We start from the raw sequence: 23,072 nt of genomic DNA, 5'->3' as shown, positions 1-23,072 counted from the left end.
CACAATTATGGTAGAATCCGAAGTAAAACGCAATTATGGTAGAATCCAAGTAAGGTGGAAAATCCAGTACAAATCCTAACAAATCTCCCGTTGGCCTGAATTTTCTGGCAAAACTATTCATCATCTTTTTCTTCACGTAATCTTCATCACTGCTGCTTCTCATGTTTAAAAATAAGATTTAAAATATTATAGTTAAAAGTGGGTTAATAAAAATTTTATTTTAATTTTTAAAGATGCAGCAACATGAATGTTGAAATATGCTTAAAACTTCTTCTCCACATGTAGTTGGACAAAAAATCTTTATTATCATCAAATTGATTAGAATTGTCTTGAACTTGTCTTCAACCTCATTTCGCCAAATTGCAAATTGATTAGAAGCGTTTTGAACTTGTCTTCAGCCTTGTTTCACCAAACCATTGGACCTTTGAACGGTAGACTCTGATACCACCTGTTGTGTTCGAAACTGAGAGGACGTCATGCGGAAGCGTAAAGTTTGCAAATCATAAAGACGATAATTCAGATGATACAAAACTAAACTAAAAATAGAATATTATTTATGATTTGGCCAATTGCCCTACATATAAAATCAAATATTAAAAAAAATAGAAAAAACTGTTGGGAGAAAATCTCCTCGTAAACAAGACTTTAGAAACTAAATTGTAGATGATATTGTGTTATGACTTGAGAAATATATGTTTTATTTTCTATTTTAAGAAAAGAATAAATCTAATAGAAATCTAATAGAAAAGAAATCTTATTCAGGACAAATCCTAACAAAATGCTCCAGTCCCACGATTATTTCTTTCCCTGTGACCATATTGGTGTATATAGCATCAGTTGATTTGAACCCCTAAATCTTGTCTCATTATTAATTATAAGCAATTTGTGCTGTTGTATTCTTTTTTTTGGTCTTGAGCCGGGGGTTTGGAAACAACTTCTCGATCTCACCTCTAAGGTAGTGGTGTTGCGTACAAGTACTCTTTCCAGACCCCGCCTTTTGTGGGAATATATTGGGTATGTTGTTGCTTTATGTCTCAGTAAGAAGTGAACTGGCAGGAAATGTACCTACATTGATTATTTGCTGGTATTCTTGTTTGGAATGTGATTGAACTCTGGATAGTCTTTTCTATCTTCTGGAATCTGGATATCAATACACCTTCAAGATTTGATTCCTCAAATCCTTGCTGATGACTGGCTGCGGCCTCCAGAACCATCACGTCTCATTTGGAAATATCAGAGCCTTGATGGCATTAAAATGCTGGCACCACTCTCGGTAGCGCTACCGTAAATGATTGCATCACATTTCAGTTAGATTGACAATTGTTAGCCCACAAGGGAAGAAAAGAGTAAGAGGGTGTCATAGATGTCTCCAAAGACGAATATACAAAGAACAGTGTAACTGATACCGAAAATTTGAGCATAGGTTAGTACCTTCATTCTAGTGATCCTATAGAGAAGCTGATGGAAAGATTGGAATATAAAGATAGTGTTACTATAGAATGGACGCTATCATATGTACTGAAATAGCTATTTCAAGATACTGATCTTCCAACGGGTAACTTTCAATTGATACGAGTTTTTTTATGCAATAATTTGTTATGGACAAGGAAAAATTATGCATGAAGTCTCTGCATAACATGTTAGACTGTATGAACCTAGCAACCGATCAATGATCCTTGATGACCAGAGAGGCTTTCCTTTTAATGTCGATCGTAAACATGGAAGAGAAAATTCTGCTCTATGGTACTCATGCAATATACTCAAACTTGCTGATCAAGTTGACAAACATACAGGTGCCGAATTTCCTTAAGTTTTAGTAAAGAAATTATAGATTTTGAAGAGAACCCATTTATCTACTGGGTTGTGCACTTTGTGGCCATGGCTTGTGCCACATTATGGTTATTGCATTGTACTGTGACAGCAAAAGCAAAACACCAACTCTCCATTACTATTTCTAACTTTACCAGCTTTGTCCATATTGATCCTCTCCAGTTGAGGCATACTCCCCAAGCCACCATTTTGATAACTCCAAATCAGCCATGACACATATAATTACAAGAACTCATGTCACGTGATAAATAGTTTGCAAAGGGGCTACATTTTGAACGAATTACATGAGCATCATTCCTAAATTTCAGGGCTAAGGTATTAAATGGAGCAGCATAAGAAGTTTTAATTGCTTTTATGTTTTGTATACCCTACTACTAAATGAAAAGGCATTTTGCAGTGACCTCTGTTCCTTCATTGTTCACTATTCATTCTCTATGTTGTTCGTTGCGTTATGTTTCATCCCTAGGGTTTTAGTAATCTCTATGCGTGTTAAATATAAAAACAAAGAAAGACACCGGAACAAATACATACACAGAGTGATCAAAAAATACATTCTTATTTGATAAAAATACATACACTAGAAATCAATGAAACCTAAAATACAAGAAGAAAGATGCCATTATGGTTGATAAGGAGTGGCAATCAAGTAAAGGTCATTTTTCAAAGAGGAAGTTACTCCAGCCGATTCAGTCAAGTCCAAGTCGCTTGGCTCCATTCCAGTAGGGAGTTTCCAATCAAAGTGATAAAGCAATTGAGCCAACGGCAAATAAACATTAGCCAAACCAAATGATATTCCGGGACAAATCCTCCTTCCACTGCCAAAAGGAAGATACTCAAAATTATTACCATTAAAGTCCACAGAGCACTGCTCAAATCTCTCTGGCTTAAAGCTTTCTGCGTCATCCCAGTATCTTGGGTCTCGTCCAATTGCCCAAACATTAACCATGACCTTGGTCTTCAGTGGAATCGTATAGTCGTTTAAGTTGGTCTCTTCCATGCATTCTCTTAGGGTCAAAAGTGGAACTGGTGGATGAAGTCGCAGAGTTTCTTTAACGACTAACTTTAAGTATTTTAGCTCCTCTACATCGAATGTTACATTGTCTCTAAAGGCTTCTCGCACTTCTGCTTGAGCTTTGGCGAATACACTTGGAGTTTTCATCATTTCAGCCATAGCCCATACAGTAGTTGTTGATGAAGTTTCTGTTCCAGCACCAAACATGTCCTGCAATTTATGGCAGTTTATTAAATCAAATACGGCGCAAGATATGTTCATTGTATAATGTGACTATTTCACATGGTCTTTCCTCATCTAACTTTTTTGACTATCTGACATTTCCTTACTAAAATTTTTTTCTGATTAATATTTTTGCTATGACAATGGATATGGTTAAGTACGTAAGAACATGGATAGTATTCAAAACTCACAATAATAATAGCTTTGATATTGTTGTTGGTAATGGGAAATTCAAGACTTCTATCCTTCTTAACTCTTAGAAGGACATCAATTAAGTCTTCATCTCCTACTGTATGATCGCCCTTGTGAGTTGTTGCAAGATTCTTCTTGCGCTCGTTGATGATATCCTCAACAATTGAATCTACCTGATGGTGGACATCTAGAAGTTTTTTCTTTGTTTTACTGAGAGAATGAAGAAACTTGTACGATGGGAAGATGTCAGCCACATCAAAGCCTCCTGCTAATCTTATCACTTCTCCAATTAGTTTTATAAACTTGTCTTGCTCCTTTAGTACTTGCCCAAATGCCGATCTACATGTCATGGAGCTTGTGAACCAAATGATACTTTCTGTAAAATTAACTGGCTCACCAGAAATTGAAGAGGATCGGATAGAGTCAATGAGAAGAATGGCTTCTTCATTCCTAATTGAGCTAAACGAGCGTACATTCTTTGCACTCAAAAGTTCCATGACGCAAATTTTACGCATTTGTCTCCAGTATTCACTTGTTAAAATAGATGTTGTCATGTGTCATACAATATCTAACTAAATAAATCTTGGATGATGATAAATAATTCAGCAACAGAAATATATCAAAAAAGACACAACAATAATGTAACATGATTTGGTCAATTAATAACCTACATATGAGAAATTCAAGTTTACCTTCTCTCCCTAAACAAGACTCCTTTCAGGAGTATATTGTGAATGAGATAAATTGGAAAGGAGAATTCTCAATTTTTATATTTATATTTCTTTCAGAAAAAGTAAAATCAATCGTGGGAAAAATGCATTTTTAACGTTTAAAAAATAGGTAAATTCCTAATAAAGTCAAAAGATATTAGGGAAAATGCGTAACACTCACCGTAGGGGCTAAAGGCAATATCACACCTATCATAAAAGACGATATCCATGGCCATGAGTTTAGGCCTAGACGCAAAAGCAAGGTCATGAGTTTTTAGTACTTGTTTAGCCAACTCAGAAGAAGTAACAACTGAAGAAAATTCACCAAGCTGAAGGTGCATGAGCGGTCCATATTTTTTGGCTAACTCTCTAAAAACGTGGTGTGGAGGTCCACTAGCGACGTGATGCATGTTTCCTATAATAGGAAGTTTCCATGGACCTGGAGGCAATTTTTTGGTTTGGCTATTTGAGTCCTTCCACAATTTCCTTAGCAAAAAGAGGAAAGACAGAAAAAGGAAGATGGAAGTAAAGCTGAAGAATTGCATTTTGGGGGAGATAGTAATTGCGTTTGGTGTTTCTTCAAAGTTCATTTGCATATTATGCTCTTATATAGGTTTCTGGCGAATAAAATAATAATTTGTTCAGCAACTTGGAATACAATTGGTCAAAATATGACAATTGTTTTTTGTCTTCCTAATTTTGACTCATCACAGAGGAGTTGATTTTATTAGTAGGTAGTTGCCACCTTGGAATCCAATCAGTTGGTTCTATTAAGTTGAAGCAATTTTGACTGCTGTGAAATATTACATGGGCTCATTAGCACAAATGCCTCTATTTTGGGTGGTATATAATTCTTGTCCCTGAATTTCCCGGGTCTTTTACTTTTCTAGAGATTCAATTTTGTACTATATTATATAAATATTTTATTGTAAAAACGATACTAGCTGGTAATTGTTGGAAATGTTAATCTATTTTCAATATTTAATTTGAGTCATCATCATTGACATGCTTCTTTGTTGTCATATGGTTGATTTTGATCTCTTTTTTAAACAAACAATATCAGGTATATGCTAAGTCTTAGGACTAGATACCATAAAGCTAACTTTTTAAATTTTTTGATCTCTAATAAGATGTACTTAAAATGATATCTTAATAAATTCAATGATTGTGCAGTGACCAAACACTCTGTATCTTGCAAATATGTTCTTGTATAATGTCAAGTAGGGCAACTGGGAAAATATTTAAAAATGAATTGTCAGTGCTTCCATCACTCACTCTTATAATAAATTTTCATAATGTCAAGTTCTCTCTGTAGAAAAGACCCCCTAGGGAATGACCATCCCTAACCACCCCTCCGACATGGTACCACTACCGACTAAACCGCCAGATCCTCCTCCGACGGACACTATCATGGAAGCCAACCCCATCCCCAAGCAATCCTTCCAGGACATTCTCTCCGATAAAAGCCAGAGCTTAAACAATTGCTACTACGAAGATGAACCGCACCAATTGTCATCAACAACAAACTCCGAGGAACCCATTATCCTCTCAGATTCAGAAAGGACAAGAATATACCAGCCATGGAATCGATCTGTAATTGTGAAATTATGTGGGAAAAAAACAGATCTGTGGCAACTCAATGAACCCCTCATCCTGATAGATTTGGACTGCGAATTCTACACAGCGAAATTCAACAGTCAAGAAAGCACAAATAAGGCATTGCATGGGGGTCCATGGTTTATCCTTGGGCAGCTTCCTCTGAGTCAGAAGATGGGAACTAAGTTTCATCCCACAAAGCTCAACGTTCACCCACACAGCCATCTGGGTCCGCCTACCCCAACTTCTGACGGAATTCTGCGATCAGTCAATTTTGGAAAAAGTTGGTCGAAAGCGGGGAGCCCTCTTGAAAATAGACACCTATACGTCAGCAACCTTGAGAGGGCGCTATACAAGGATCTATATACAGGTGACCATGAATGCTCCAGTAAAAAAATCAATCAACATAAGCAGGAGGTGGTTTACGAAGATGGAGGTACCATGTGCACGGGGTGCAGATGGATAGGCCGGAAAGACTCTTTAGAGCCATTAATGAACTGGTCCTCAACAAGCAATGGAATCCCATCTCTATCTCCAACAAGGGCCCCAAAGTGTTCCACCTCTTCTTTGCAGATGACCTAACTCTCTTCTCCATAGCTACTAATAATGACAGCCACACCATCACGGAGACACTCCGGACCTTTTGTACCCAGTCTAGTCAGAAGCTCAACCTCAGCAAATCCAAATGCTTTTTCTTTGGAAACTGTAATACCACCACTGTAAATTCTTGTTCCCAAATCCTCAACATTCAACCCAGCACCCACTTTGAGAAATACTTGGCATTTCCTATTCTCAACTACAAACCTACTCGTATTGATTTTCAATACATCATTGATAGCATGCATAACAAGCTTGCTGGTTGGAAAATAAAAATGCTGAACATGGTAGGAAGAACTGCCCTAGCAAAAACTACCCTTGGAAGCATCTCTTCCTATGTCATGCAATATATGGCATTCCCCCAGCAAACCACCAAGCTTATTGACCAAATCCAAAGAAATTTTCTTTGGGGCACTACTACTGAAAAGAAAAAGATCCATCTCATTAGTTGGAACACCACCACTTTTCCTAATGAGGAAGAGGGGTTGGGCAATGTAGACACATACTTTTGTCCCTCCCCAGAGTGTATTTTTACCCATTTACCCCATCTTACCATACACACTCAATCATGTGATAATCCCTCCTACTAAAAGCCAAATAAGCAAATTCATAACTATCTTATCCTAACAAACCCTCAATAAATTCACCACCCACTCTATTTAGTTTTTCCATCTCACACCCCCTACCCGATACCCTCTTCTACCCATACGACATACACAAAAACCTCATGCCATCTCACACATCACTCCCTATTTTCCATTAAATACACATAATTAACAAACGCCTCACACTCTCCTAACACAATACTCACGGGCGTCACACAATTCTACACAAGGCTCATCTCAATTATATTTACTCCATACATACAGCTATATAGGCACATAATCATAGATATAAGAGGGGATTTTTCCATCATCTTCCATAAAAAATTCCATACACACATACTCTCATAGTAAAACACATACGAAAACTTCCATTTTCCATGGATTAACAAGAATATACACACGCTGATTCTCACACACAACACTACATACATACATACACAACACACACTCTATAGAGAGATTGAACAGAGAAAGAGAGGAGATCGAGAGAGAAATAGAAGGGAGATCGAGAAAGAACCGTAAGGGAAATTGGGATAGAATAAGAAATAAAAGAAAAATCATACGAGAGAAAGATTTTTCTGGCGATTTCTCTTTGGAAATCGCTACAGGCATCCTTTATTCTTCATTTTTGATTACTATCGGAGCTCACCGGAGCTCCGACAATACGAAGACAGTTAATCCAAGTTCAATATGACTAAATTGACTGAATCTGACCCATTTCAGTCTGATTTCAACAAAATCCACCAGAAAATGAGTGAAACACAGACGTCGTGCACGAAATCTGGTGTGATTTCCTATAGGTTCATGATTTTGGTTCGGTTTTGATGAACAACAGAAAGGGTCAGCCAGATTGATTTGGGGGTTAGTTCAGATTTTGGGATTTGGATCGAGTTGGCGGGTTTGTGTTGAGTTCGTTGGATTGAGTTGTAAATTTGGTTTTGGTCCATTGACGACGTCAACAATATGAATTTGAAATAAATTTGAGGTCCATTTTTCATCCTTTTTTTCATAATTTATGATTTTTATGTGAATGATGGTGTGAATTATTGTTTATTTTGATTCGGTGTTTGATATTCGCGATTATGGATTGCATGGTGGAATGATATTCCGTTTATATTTAGAATGAAAACTGAGGGTAGAAATGAAAAATTGATAAAATGAATGTAATTGCCTTTTTGCATCATTGATTGATTGTTTGATTTAAAATTGACGCTGATTGGGCCAAACCCGATAATATCATACTTTAGGTCGAGAATTAATAGGCAAACGGTAGGTTGGGTAGGAAAATTTAGAACTTGTGGAATGTTTGGAATATTTGGTGGAATTATTTATCTTTATCGCATTTGGAAAATGTATTCATTTAGATGGGGAATGCCCGAAGGTCATTTGTATTTATTCATCGGAGAATGTCCCGAAGTATCTTGTATGCAAAGAAAGTTCATGACCAAGGCCCGAGGCATCGGGTAGAGCATAGTTTAGGGTTAGTATAGTTTAGTATAGGTTTATTTCAGTATCTTTTATTTCAAACTATAATAATTGGACTGGACATTATTTTTTTGGACTTGTTTTAGTTTGGTTTGTTTGTTTGCTTGTTTTGTGTGTTTTATTAGTTTATACATTCCATAGTGTCATACTAACCGATATACTCTACAGAGCGACCGTGGTCGAACCACGAGATCGAGGGGTGCCTAACACCTTTTCCTCAGTCAACAAAATTCCTTAGCCAGAATCTCTGTTCGCAAATCAGTTTTAAAGAGTCAGAAGTAATTTTGAAAAAGGATTTTCAAAAGTGACTTGACACACCCGATTATGCCAAGTGGCGACTCTAAGTTAATTGTAAAATGAATCTTTTTTGAAACAAATTTTATTTTCGTGACCTTAATAATAAAAACCCTTTCAAACTTAAATCTATTTTTTTTTGATAAAAAACGGGGTGTGATATCTCTAGCGACTCTGTTGGAGAACCTTTCAGAATTCGAGCTTATTTTTGGAGTTGTATCGGCTTATTTTGATATTATAGATGTTGTTTGTGTCATTGTTTGTATTTGTTTTATCATTGTTGGGTGCCTAATTGCTACATGTTTACAGTTTTTCCTCTTATGTGTTACTGCTTTATATCTGGAATCTGCATAAGCCAAGTCATTTCTTTTGTAATAAGTCCTGTAGTACACACTGTATACAAGACCTCTAGTTGAGTCACCCTTATTTTAGGAGGGGGATCCGTCGGCTGGTATGGAGTGGGTGGAAAGCTATCACAACCACCATCAACTATACGCTCCCCCGAACAGCCTTATTAGTGGATCCCAGCGTGGGGCCAGTCTTTAGGTCATGCTTATCTGCATCATACTGAGACCTAGCGAGACCCACTTGGTCCTTTGTAGGAGACTCATCCCTAAAGCATCTGTATGTGCTAATTGTTGCATCTTTGAGAGTTACATGATTATTCAATCAACAGATTTGGGAAAAGCATGTGATGGATTTAAAGAAAGGTGTGTAGACAAGGAAAAGTTCGAAAAAGAAGTGAATCAAGAAAAAAAGTATTTCATTGTTTTTAGTGTTCTTTATGGCTTTTGTTTTTGTCAATTCAAAGATTTAAAAGGATTTTTTTTTACCTTTTGCACTCATTTACTCAAAAAAAAAAACATCAAAAAGATTTTGCCTTTGTTTCCTTTAGCAAGCATTCATAATTTGAAAATTTCAAAAAAAGATTTTTTTCAATAGGAGTTTTTTATAAAAGAAAAATTCAAAAAATTACATTTCACATAACAAAAATACCCCAAAAAAGATTTTTCTTTCATAGTTGTTGGTGTCAATGTCATGTGAAGTGAATAATTAAAAACCAAATTTTTTTATTGAAATTGTTCATTGTTTGTCTTGGTCGTGTCTCTCAAGTGGTGGTTCAATCGATTTGTTAATATTTAATTATCCAATCTAGACGAACTATGCACACTTGATTCTCCTCTCTTGGGAGTGAGATACGTAGGCAATCCTTCTAGGATTCAGTGATCTTATATAAAAAATCCAGAAAGATTTTTTTCGCTCTTCATTTAGAGTTGGTGTCATATACTTCTTTATATAAAAACTACAAAAAAAAATATCTTTTAGTAGTTTCAAGTTTCATTTTCGTATGAAATTCAAAATCGAAAACCCAAAATTTTTTTTCTTTGGTAATCATAACTTTCATTTTTTATAGAGATGTTAAAGCTAAAAAATTCAAAAATATTTTTGTCAATTCTTTTGAAAATTTGTTATTTACCTTTTTTCTTAAAGTTTCAAGAAAAAAAAAGAGTTCGAATGACCATTTTTTGGATCAAACTTCACGAACTACGCACACCTAATTCTCCCCTCTCGAGGGTGAGATACGTAGATTTCCTTCTTGGTTTCAGTGATCTTTTCCAAAGAAAAGGGAAAAATAAAAAGGTTTTGAGTAAGTGTTGAACTCAAACACGTTTGTTATCTCTTGTTCAGTTAGTTTAAGGTGGTTGATTTGTGGCATTGTGGCATTATAGCTGATTCTCCATATCACACCAAATTCAAAGGGTTAGTTGTGTCCAACAAAGATATAGAGAGTGACATCATGGATCAAATAAAAAGTCAGGAAAATGAGAGTTTGAAGCAAGAGATTAGGAGACTAAGGCAACAAATGATGGAAATGCACCGAGCTTGGGCCAGTTGGTTGTCTCCTCCTCCATTTTCCACTATTAACTCTGTAAATCCCTTGAGTTTTTCATCGTAATTGGAAAGTTAGTTTCCTACTATTGTTGATGCACCAAAGTATGACTCAGAATCTATTCCACATCAAAGGCATCTTAATACTTCTACCACTCTTTCTTTAGCTCCTCAATATAAGCCTATCACATTCACAACACCACATACCGTCTGTGCTATTGTTGCTCAACCTTCTACTGAGGCTCCTACTTTGGCTATCAACCCAATGATTATGTTTCCCCAATCTACTAAAGAGCAAGAGAAAATGGCTGGGAAAATGAAGAGTAAAAAAAAGGTTATAAAAATTTCTCTAGGACTTGCGAATTATGAAAATATTTCATATAAGGACTGGGCATATCTTCAAGTGTTAATCTCTCTCTTAACTTTGTGTTATCATAATTTGAGGAATATGATGGGTACGAGGATTCTATAAAACACTTGGGACGATATTGTCATCATTTGAGGGGGACTAAAGGGAAGAAGAAGGAAAACATACCTATCATCGTTCCAGGGGCAAAGCAGAGATCGAGAGGTCCAACTCAACAATATTATCAGTCTCAATCCTGAGCTTACACATCAAATCCACATGCTCACCTGCAACAAGGTTCCTTTTTGAAAATCCAAGATATTCCATTCAAGTTCCTTAGATTCCTTTGAACAATGCACAACGGTATACTCATCCGACTTTTTATCCACAATGGCATGCACCGGTCATTCAATATTTTCCTCAACCCCCACATATTTATCAAGGAACTTCTAAGTCCACGTTTTAACCGAGACTAGATTTTGTGAAGTAGAGAAAGTCAAAGGACAATTTTACACCAATTGGGGAGTCGTATGCTAGGTTATTCTAGAGATTGAGAGAGTTGTGCATGATCACTCCTTTCCTTGGGTGTACTCCTAATCCACATTCAAGAAATTTTAATCCTTATGTACGATGTGAATATCATTCTGATGTTCAGGATCACAATATTGAATATTGTAGTGCTTTGAAAAAAGAAATAGAAAGGATGATTCAAGAAAAAATGATTGTAGTGCAAAATATTGGCACTACAAAGGTCACATAAAATGCTTCATCAATGCATAATAATGCAAAATACGTGGGAAGAAATAAGTTAAGCATGGAGATCCAGAACTAATTTGTTGTAGAGAATATGTCTGACAATAGTGGAAGCTCTAGTCATGCCGATATGCAAACCAGTAGTTAAGGTGTCAGGCTCAGCAATTGAGAAGTCACTCCTCTCCCTACTAGAAAGAGGTCTGGTTGTTTATTTTCTTTTCTTTTCTGTTATTTGAATTATTTTAGGATTCTAGTTCGGGATCTATCTTATTTTGTCCCTTTGTCGTTTATATTCAAACCCTTCTATCTTTTATTTCAACTAAATGGAGTGTCCCTTTCCCTTTGTGTTTTAAATATGTGTTGTTTGTTTGTTTTCTTTGCATAGTACATTGTATGTTGGCTCTAGTGATATGATGTGCTGGCCAAATTTTCAGCTAGATCTTAAAATCCAATTTGACCATGAACATTGAATCATAGGGCTAAAATTTGAGAAAATAGGTAGAGTGCTGAGACATTTGGTGACAAGTTGAAGCCTTCTTTGAAAATTAAGGTAATTGTTTTGAGAATCACAAGAATAACTTGGTCATTAATTGAAAAACATTGCTCAATTAGGTCCAATAGTGGATGCGTGATCCTATATCAAAAGGAACAGAAAGAAAATTAGCTCCACAAAGAGATGAGTCATTCGATGTGAGGAATGTACAACAAAGGGAGGAGTTGTATGTTGGAAAAGTGCATAAGAAGTAGTTACACACATGCTCAATTTTAGTTAATGCCGTCAAAAAGTGTCATAAATGATCTCTCTCCCACTTTCATATTACATTGTTACGTACTTGCATTTTCAAGGATTGATATGCCGAAGGCATTTCATTCTGCTATCCAAACATTGTGTCATCCTCTGTTTACCCCATTTGAGCTTTAGTTCTATTTTCTTTCATGCCCCTCTTTTGGAATCAAGATAGAGTCAACAATTTTTATTTTTAAAAAAGAAGTATTGAGTAAAATAATAGTAAACAAAAATAAAAAAAGAGGAAAAGAAAAAGAAATAGTGTGTCACAAAGAAAGAAAGAGAAGAGTGTCAAGAATAATTTTAATCAGGAAAGGTCCCAAAGAGAAAAAAAGAGTCAATAAAAAAAAAAATCAGAATCAAGAAAAAAAATAAGTTATCGAAACTACGTGTGACCTGATTCTCCTCTCTCAGGGGTGAGATACGTAGGCTGCCCTACTCTGGGCTCGGTCCAACCAAATAAATAATTTAGAATTATCCGGTCAAAAGAAACTGGGGCATGAGTTAATCTTCATTGTTTGAGTCAATTCTAGAAGTTGTAAGTCCCACCCCACATTAAGTGTCGTTTAGGTCTCATGCCATCCTTTCTTCTAACCTGATCCAAAAGCTAAGTTACAACCAAAGAAAGACCTTCAGATCAATCTTTGAGGATGTTAAGGCTAAGCATGCAATGCATATGATGATGCATTTTGGAAACTACCTGTCTTCCTCAACATAAAGAATTAGGAGAGAAAAATGAGAGTCTTATCGGTGAAAACCCTCATGGGCACCGTAACATGATGGTAAGTTGAGAGAAATAAAAATGAGAGATTATAATTGGTGAAAACCTTTATAGGCACCATAAGGCAATAACAAGTTAAGATAAATGAAAATAAGAGTGCCTCATTGGGGAAAACACTCATAAACATCATGGTAATGTGAGCTGAGAGAAAAAAAATGAGAGAGGCTTGTTGGTGAAAATCCTTCAAGGTGTCACTAGCCGACTGAAGTCTTTGAGTGCAATTGGTGTATGGAAGCACCTCAATTTTAGGGTCATTAACTCAAAAATTGGTATAAAGTTTGGATGGAAAGATTAGACAACTTAATCCAAAATACATGGCATAATCATTAGAGTTGACTGTCATTTTTAGATAAATTTTTCGTTTCTTTGTTTAAAATGGGGACATTCATTGTCTTCTTTATTTTTATTTTATTTTCTTGAGTCAGTTATCCAAATAAAAAATCATTGTCATTTTTTTCTTGTCTTTGAGTTAAGTCCATGTCAAAATAAGTGAGAAAAGATTTCAAAACTTGCTACCAACTTCTTCAATTGTACAAAGCAAGACAAAAAGCCAGCACATGAAAGAGACATGATTGTGAGCCGAAATAAGGCATTCAGAAAGTTTTGTCAAAAGACAAGTCTGGGAACTCAGGGAAATACCAAAGTTCAAAGGGTTTATCTGAGAAACATGGCAAAGTGGAGATACTATGTTTGTTTTAGAGTCATTCTTAATAATATGAGTTTGGGTCAATAATGGAATAAGTCAATGACATATGCTAATAGTTGGAAGCAAGGTTAAATGTGACGAGGGCAAGAGAGATTGCCACAAAGGCTAAAGCCACAAACCAGCCACCCTGTTTTAAACTCATAAGTTTTCTTTGTATGAAACAGGAATAATTGCTACCTTCTAATCAACGGCTTCAAAGCGTAAATATCCAGAGGTGCAATTTCTCATTTCTGCAAATGCAAAAGCAGGGTTGCTATACAATTTTGGTAATCCCAATTATGGTAAAACTCATCATCTTATACCCTTAAGAGACACATTCTCTAGGAGGTGCACATCTTAATTTAAACCATTAATTCTGAAGGATGCACTTTTAGTAAGAATCTTTCACTTTCACACTTAAGAGGGGGACTTGTTGGTCTCAGTCATTCAATTTTACCCTCAAAAAATGCATTTGTTGATCAGAATCTTGATTCATCTTTGCATTATGCACTGTTGCAAGTAGTTATGATTGAGTTTGACACCTGCAAAAGATTTTGATGATAAACTGGGGAAAAAAGAAAATTTAATTCCTATTATTTGGAACTTCACTTTAGGACCTTCCTACAAAATAAGACTTTATTTTTCTTGAAAATGGAATCTTTCTTTATCATAATCTTTGTGTGGGATAATTTTTGTTCTAGTTTTGATTTTGCTTTTAGGAGCCCTCCTGGAGAACAGAGTGATGAAATAGCAAGTTAGGAGCCCGCTTAAAGAATAGGGTGATAAAATTGAAAGTCAGGCCCCCCCCTGAACAATAGGGTGATGAAATGGAAAGTCAGGAGCCTGCCTTAAGAACATGGTGATAAAATTGAAAATCGGGAGCCCGCCTGAAGAACAGGGTGATGAAATTGAAAATTAAGAGCCTGCTTAAAGAACAGAGTGATAAAATTACAAGTCAGGAGTCCGCCTGAAGAACAGGGTAATAAAATAGCAAGTCAGGAGCTCGCTTGAAGAACAAGGTGATGAAATTGCAAGTCGGGAGCTCACCCGGAGAACAGAGTACAAAATTGCAACTCGGGAGTCCGCCCAAAGAATAGGGTGATGAAATTGAAAGTTGGGAGCTTGCTCAGAGAATAGAGTGAATAAATTACAACTCTAGAGCCTGCCCGAAGAATATGGTGATGAAATTGAAAGTCAGGAGCTCGCCCGAAGAACAAAGTGAGGAAATTATAAGTGAGGAGCCCGCCTGAAGAACAGGGTGATGAAACTACAAGTCGGGGGCTCGCTCGGAGAATAGAGTGAAGAAATTAGAACTTTCGAGCCCACCTGAAGAATAGGGTGATGAAATTGCAAGTCGAAAGCTCGCCCAGAGAATAGAGTGAAAAAATTACAACTCGGGAGCCCACCCAAAGAATAAGATGATGAAATTGAAAGTCAATAGCATGTCCGGAGAACAGAGTGAAGAAATTGTAACTTAGGAGCTCGCCCAAATAATAGGGTGATAAAATCGAAAGTCGGGAGCTCGCTCGGAGAACAGAGTTAGGAAATTTTAAGTTAGGAGCCCGCCTAAAGAACATGCTAATGAAACTGTAAGTTGGGAGCTCTCCCTAAGAACAGAGTGAAGAAATTACAAGTCGGGAGCCCGCCCGATGAATAGGGTGATGAAATTGAAAGTCGAGAGCTCGTCCGGAGAACAGAGTGAGGAAATTGCAAGTCAGGAGCTCGCCTGAAGAACAGGGTGATGAAAATGAAAGTCAAGCAATAAGGTTAAGAGATTGAAAGTCAATCAACAATGTGAAGCAATTGAAAGTCAATAAAGTGAGAAAATTACAAGTCGGGAGCCCGTCTGAGGAACAAGGTGATGAAATTGAAAATCCAAAGATTAAAAAATAGCAAGTTAGGAGACCGGTTGAAGTACAGGGTGATGAAATTAAAAGTCAAGAAAGAAGGTGAAGAAATTTCAAGTCAGGAGCTCACCTGAAGAATAGGGTGACGATTTTCAAATTGAGGATCAAGGTTCAGAAACACCACCGACAGAACATGGTCAATTTGTGAGTTCATCCCTAATATCAAATTTTGTATGGAGAAAGAATCTATTCTTAAGTTCAACCCAAAGAAGATCAGATCTTTTGTTAATTTTGAAAGCATCAGAAACTCAAGTCAAGAGTCCATAAGAAGTTGCATAGATAGGACTTTTATAATTTCTGTTATCTTTTAACTTGTAATTTTTGTTTTTGATGTAATAACAGAGCCACAGATCGAAACCTCGATGAGACCTTACTCGAATCTCCAACTCGGTATAATCTCTCTCCTTCCAACTCTTTTGAGATACCTATGACTTGATTTCATCATAACTTGGGTAGGTAGGATGTCCTAAATTAAGACTCGGTGGTACTCTATCTTTCTTTTCCTCTCGTCGAATAATGGTCGGGTCAAAATTCTGTCTCGTCTACCTCTTTGTCTGAAAACACTTTGTGTTTACCCCTAAAGAGGGGCATGATGTAGACACGTAATTTTGTCCCTCCCGAGAGTGTATTTTTACCCATATACCCCATCTTACCATGCACCCTCAATTGTATGATAATCCTTCATACTAAAATCCAAATAAACAAATCCATAACCATCTTATCCTAACAAACCCTCAATAAATTCACCACCCACCCTAACTATTTTTCCCATCTCACACCCCCTACCCCATACCCTCTTCTACCCACACGATATACACCAAAACCTCATGCCATCTCACACATCACTCCTCATTTTCCATTGAATACATGCAATTAACACATGCCTTACACTCTCATCACACAATACTCATGGGCCCCACACAATACCACACAAGGCTCACTTAAATTACATTCACTCCATACACAGCTATATAGGCACATAATCACAATATATGAGGGTTTTTTTCCATCATCTTTTATAAAAAATTCCAGAAACACATAATCTCACAGTAAAACACATACAAAAATTTCCATTTTTCCATGGATTAACAAGAATATACACACGTTGATTCACACACACAAAGATACATACACATATACACGACATACACTCTATAGAGAGATTGAATAGAGAAAGAAGGGTGATCAAAAGAGAACAGGGAGGGAGATCGAGAGAGAACCGTGAGGGAAGTCGGGAGATAATAAGAAACGAGAGAGAAATTGCTACAACCGTCCTTTCTTCTTTATTTTTGGTTACTGCTGGAGCTCACCAGAGCTCTAATGATACAAAGATAGTTAATCCAAGTCCAATCCAACCAAATTGACTAAATGTGACCCATTTCAGTCCGATTCTGACAGAATCCATCAAAAAATAAGTGAAACACGGATGTTGTGCACGAAATCTGGTGTGATTTCTTGTTGGTTCATGATTTTGGTTCAATTTTAATGAAAAATAGAAAGGGTCAGTCGGATCGACTTGGGTGTTAGTTCATATTTTGGGATTTGGATCTAGTTGGCGGGTTTGTGTTGAGTTCGCTGGATCGAGTTTTGAATTTGGTTTTGTTCCGTTGGCGGCATCAACAATTTGGAGTCAAAATAAATTTGAGGTCCATTTTTCATTTTTTTTTTCATAATTTTGTATTTTTATGTGAATGATGGTGTGAATTATTGTTTGTTTTGATTCGGTGTTTGATTTTTGTGATTATGGATTGCATGGTGGAATGATATTCCGTTTGTGTTTTGAATAAAATCTGGGGGTGGAAATGAAAAATTGATAAAATAAATGTAATTGCCTTTTTGCACCAATGATTTATTGTTTGATTTAAAATTGACGTTGATTGGGTCGAACTCGATAATATCATACTTTAGGTCGAGAATTAATAGGCAGACGGTAGGTTAGGTAGACAAATTTAGAACTTGTGGATTGTGGAATTTTTGAAATATTTGGTGGAATGGTTTGTCTTTATTGTATTTGGAAAATGTATTCATTTCGCCAGGGAATTCCCTGAGGCCATTTGTATTTATTCACCGGGAAATGCCATGAAGTATCTTGTATGCGAAGAAAGTTTGTGACCAAGGCCCGAGATGTCCGGTAGAGCATAGTTCATGGTTAATATAGGTTAGTATAGGTTTATTTCAGTATCTTTTGTTTCGGACTGTAATAATTGGACTGGACATTATTTTTTTGGACTTGTTTTGGTTTGGTTTGGTTTGGTTTGTTTGCTTGTTTTGTGTGTTTTATTGATTTATACATTTCATAGTGTCATACTAGCTAATATACTCTACAGAACGATCGTGGTTGAAGCACGGGATCGAGGGGTGCCTAACACCTTCCCCTCGATCAACGAAATTCCTTAGCCGGAATCTCTATTCACAAACCGGTTTTAAAGAGTCAAAAGTAATTTTGAAAAAGGATTTTCAAAAGTGACTTGTCACACCCGATTATGCCAAGTGGCGACTTTGAGTTAATTGTAAAATGAATATTTTTTGAAACAAATTTCATTTTCGTGACCTTAATATTAAAAATCCTTTCAAACTTAAATCTATCGTTTTTTGGTTAAAAAGGGGTGTGACAGGCATTGAAAAAGAAAGCTAAAGAACAAAGCCATGCTGGCTAACTTGGCTTGGAGGATGTATCATAACCCCCAAGCTCTTTGGTCTAGAATGCCCTACCACAAATACGGTGGACCAATGTCTAGAGAACCTAAGAAGAGATACTCCTCCAAAATCGGGAAATGCATCAGAGAGGGATGGTCCATATGTAACAAAAAATTATATGGACCATCCATAAAGGGAAATAGAATAAACCTATTTCATTATAAATGGTTACCCAACCATGATTCCATCAGAAGCCATATACAAGTCCTCTAAACCTAGGTGAAGACCTGCTCAAAGTGAAAGACATCATCTCAAATAGCTCTTGGAACCTGGATGCACTCTCCTTTACTCTCCCCCGGGACCTTTCCCTAAAAACATCCATAACTCTTTCATCACCCAGAACAACCTTCTTGAGGATAGGCTTTACTGGTATACACTGGGAATGGCTTGTTTTTCATGAAAATTGTGTACCAGGTGGTTAGGGACAAAAAACACCAAGCCCTAGGCCAAGGGAACCCCTTCTTTGGATGGATTTATAAATTGGATGTCCCAAATAAAATAAAATCCTTTATCTAGCTTCTCCATCACAAGAGACTTCCCACCAATGCCTACCTCCACCACATTGGGGTTACCATCACCTCCCAGTGTAATTTCTGTGGTGACCAGGAGGAAACCATAGATCACATCTTCTTCCAATGCCCCATTGCATCCTTCTTTTAGTCAAACCTAGCCAGCAAGAGCTCTAGCATCCATTACTTTAATTCCAATGTTCTCCACACTGATTACTGGATGACCACATGGACCAGTATAAAAAATATGGCCTTCAACCAATGGTTGAGCTGGGATGGAATCATCTCTTTTTCCCTTTGGAGCATTTGGATTAAGAGGAATAATAACCTCTTTAACAAAAAAAAAGACCTTATAGAGACCAACCAAGCCATCCATCTAGCTACTGAGTTTTTATTTTTGACCAATAGAACTGGGAAATATTCCAGTCTATCCCACTCCATCTACCTTAAGTGGGAAACCCCACAAGATAGGATCAACAAGCTAAATACTGAATACTGATGGAGTTTATAGTAAGAATAACAGTGCAGGAAGACTAGGTGGTGTGTTTAGAAACCACCTAGGTGCTTGGATCCTGGGCTTCTCGAAATCAATCATAAATACATCCCCCTTAGAGCTAAACTCCTGGCCATTCTAGAAGGTCTTCGAATTGCTGAAACATACCACCTCTACCCTCTGCAAATCGAAACAGATGCCCAAGAGGCGGTTAACATGTTCTCTAAAGATCATGCCATATTTAGTACCATCATCTTTGAATGCAGGTCATTACTAAGCAAGCTGAATATTCCATATCCCAACCACATATGGAGAGAGAACAATAGAGTAGTAGACAACCTAGATAAGGAATGAAGAGGGGGTCCAACAACAACAAACCTACAAACTTTGGCAGTTCCACCGCTATATGCATTGGAAGCTTTTAAGCAAATAGTGAAGGAACTATTTTTGCTAGAAAATCAAAAAATTGTAATATCTATTTGCAAGGCCAAACTAGTGGCCCAAATACTAATCCACATCTTGTGAACATCCCACCCCTCCCTGTTGAATGATTAATGAATAGTTGTCCTTTTGACCCAAAAATAAAATTTCACAATGTCAAGTGAGGCAAATGATGGGAAAAGATTAATATATGGAAGCTCATTCTATTTTTTAGGAAACAATTTCCAAGTATGGTCTCTCACCACTATAAATACTATTTCACTGCCTACCATTTATCTCATCAACTTGAGAGCTTTTTTCATTCTAACTTAGAAGAACCAAAAACATTCTTATTCTTTGTTGCAACAATGGCCTCAGCTGTTGTTGGAAATAATGTTGTGAACCAATCAAAGAAGCAGAGATCATTTGTCCCATCGCCAACTTCTCTCCAAGTCTATGGGGAGATAGTTTCCTTTCGATCTCCATCAATAATCATGTAAGTAATTAATATTTGTTATTTTTTCTTCATAGTTTCTTCTTAGTTCTTTACTTTTATTGGACAATGTAGTTTGATTTTTGTTGTTTTTTTTCAATATATTTTTAGGTTGCACAAAAATATGCTCGAGAGATTGAAGTGTTGAAGGAACAAACCAGGAGTATGTTGTTAGATATCGGATTGGAAATGACTGACAAATAGAATTTGGTTGATTTTATTGAATGCCTTGGGATAGCCTACCACTTTGACAAAGAAATTGATGACATCTTGAATCATATTTACAAAGAAAATTATGACTTTGAGGGCGATGACAATAATGATTTATGCACTTGTGCTCTTCAATTTTGATTGCTCAGGCAACATGGTTACAACATCTCTATTAGTAAGTTCGTCTTTAAGTTCAAATTCAATGTTGATGTAATATCATATGTATTATTTATTTGATAGGAAGGCTAATTTGTGTATTCTTCCTTGCAAATAAAAAATATTCAACAAATTCCTAGATGGAAAAGGCAAATTCGAGGAGTCTCATGCTAGTGATGTCTTAGGATTGTTAAGCTTGTACGAAGCTTCACATGTAAAGATTCATGGTGAAGACATCCTAGAAGATGCACTCGCTTTCTCCACTACTCATCTTGAGTCTGCAACTTTATATTTGAACTCTCCTCTTAAGGATCAAGTGATGTATTCCCTTGAGCAATCTTTGGACAAAGGTATTCCTCAAATTGAGATTCGATTTTTCATCTCATCAATCTACGACAAGCAGGAAACAAAGAATGATGTGTTACTTCAATTTGCCAAATTGGATTACAACTTGCTCCAAATGTTGCACAAACAAGAACTTGCTGAAGTATCAAGGTGAGAATATATAAAAATTTTGATTGATCATTTAGCAAGTACTGATATTAATTTATTATGCTGCAGGTGGTGGAACAATTTGAATTTCATTAACACACTTCCATATGCTAGAGATAGAGTAGTTGAATGCTACTTTTGGGCATTAGGAGTATATTATGAGCCTTAATATTCTCAAGCTCGTGTCATGCTCGTTAAGACCATAGCAATGATTTCAATTGTTGATGACACCTACGATGTTTATGGTACAACTGATGAACTAGCCACATACACAGATGTCATACAAAGGTATGAACTTCGATTGATCAATTCACTTACTCAGATATACCTTAAAAGTGAAAATCATGAAAAGATTAAAACGAGTTATTGCTCATTGTATTTATGCTATTTTAAAATGTATAAATTTACCTTTGCTTTTTAACCTTACAGATGGGATATTAAGGAAATTTATTGTCTGATTACATGAAAATCAGTTATAAAGCTCTTCTAGATCTTTATGAGGACTATGAGAAGGAAATGTCTAGTGATGGAAGATCTCATGTTGTTTATGATGCAAAAGAAAAAGTGCGTCTCAACTATCTAACTATCATTTACTTTCTTCCTTAAATACATTTCTAACTTTGCTTTTTCCTTCTTTTTGTGAATATAAACTAGAAGCAATTCAGTTACAATTTTCTAGCATATACTTGGTGTTTACAGATGAAAGAATTGGTAAAAAGTTATAATATTGAGGCAAAATGGTTTATTGAAGGACATATGCCACCTGCTTCTGAATGCCTACGCAATGCAGTTGTAACTACCACTTACTACTTCCTTGCCACAACATCGTATTTGGGCATGACGTATGCTAAGGAAAAAGAATTTGAGTGGCTGTCTAAAAATATGAAAATTCTTGAAGGTTGTGTGGCAATATGCCTAGTTATTGACGACATAGCCACATACAAGGTATGAGAATTCGAGTCATATCTTATAAATTTATTACATTAAAGGATATTTGAACAAATAGAATGTTGCGTCCACAATTGAAGAAACAAGATTTAAGGTAACTCCTAATCTAACTGCATTTGCAGGTTGAGAAAAATAGGGACAACTTTCAACAGGAATTGAGTGCTACATGAGAGATTACAATGTATCAAAAAAAGAGGCAATGGCTAAATTTCAAGAAATGGGTGAGGCAGGATGGAAAGATATTAATGAAGGAATTCTTAGACCCGCTCCTATTGCTATGGAGTTTGTTGGAAAGTAGAATAACATGTTTGTAGCTTTAATGATTGACAAATAAGAGCCTGGTTTACTACTTGTTGTCTTTTGTATGCTATATTATGTGAACCAGGTTCCAGAACAGGTGTGAATCAGGTCCCAGAAAAGGTGGCGTGAATCCACAAGGAAATCAAGCAAATATAAGGAAGATTGGAGCCATAAAATAAAGAAGAAAATGCACAAAGGAAAAAAGAAGGAAATAAATAAAGAGCAAAGAAGGAAAGAAATAACAATAAGATGTAGAGTCTAAAGAGGAGTCAAAGTTTCCTTATATGATACAATCTCCTTATAAGAAAAGGAATCACATAATTCCTTATAGGAAACTATGTTCCATTTGGAGGAGTCCCAATCCGTGATATTCTAGGGTATGAAAAATCTCCAACATATATATATATGACATGAAGATCATTGAGAGTCGCACCTATTGCATATCCACAAAATATATCATCTTGAGAGCAATAGCCATCGAAGCAAAAACTACATGACTTCATCACAGCAAAATAGAAACCTGGTCCACAATTTCTATTTCAGTTTGCATTACTGAATGCTGAAGTTTGAGAAGTTTATGGCTAGAGTTAGTAGTCTTTATTGAGTTCATCAGTTGGAGTAAATTGACGAGTTTTGAGTCTATAATTGGATAGATTTTGAGT

At 36.3% G+C, this 23,072-nt stretch overlaps 1 protein-coding gene and 1 pseudogene across 1 annotated transcript; one reads left to right on the top strand and one right to left on the bottom strand.

Annotated features, from left to right (window-relative positions):
• Positions 1-2,367: 2,367 nt before the first annotated feature.
• LOC107858876 (cytochrome P450 71D7) lies at positions 2,368-4,577 on the bottom strand. The gene is made up of 3 exons (XM_016703678.2): positions 4,148-4,577; positions 3,256-3,788; positions 2,368-3,052 (listed from the first exon to the last, which is right to left on the bottom strand). The coding sequence occupies exons 1-3, from the start codon at positions 4,560-4,562 to the stop codon at positions 2,450-2,452; spliced, it is 1,551 nt and encodes a 516-aa protein (XP_016559164.2). The 5' UTR covers positions 4,563-4,577; the 3' UTR covers positions 2,368-2,449.
• Positions 4,578-20,179: 15,602 nt separating this feature from the next.
• On the top strand, positions 20,180-22,598 carry LOC107857930 (annotated as a pseudogene).
• The last annotated feature ends 474 nt before the right edge of the window (positions 22,599-23,072 follow it).

Source organism: Capsicum annuum, chromosome 2 (genome assembly GCF_002878395.1).
Source record: "Capsicum annuum cultivar UCD-10X-F1 chromosome 2, UCD10Xv1.1, whole genome shotgun sequence".
NCBI classification, from domain to species: Eukaryota; Viridiplantae; Streptophyta; class Magnoliopsida; order Solanales; family Solanaceae; genus Capsicum; species Capsicum annuum.
The sequence above is the reverse complement of the archived record's forward strand: the minus strand, read 5'-3'. Positions and strand labels throughout refer to the sequence as shown.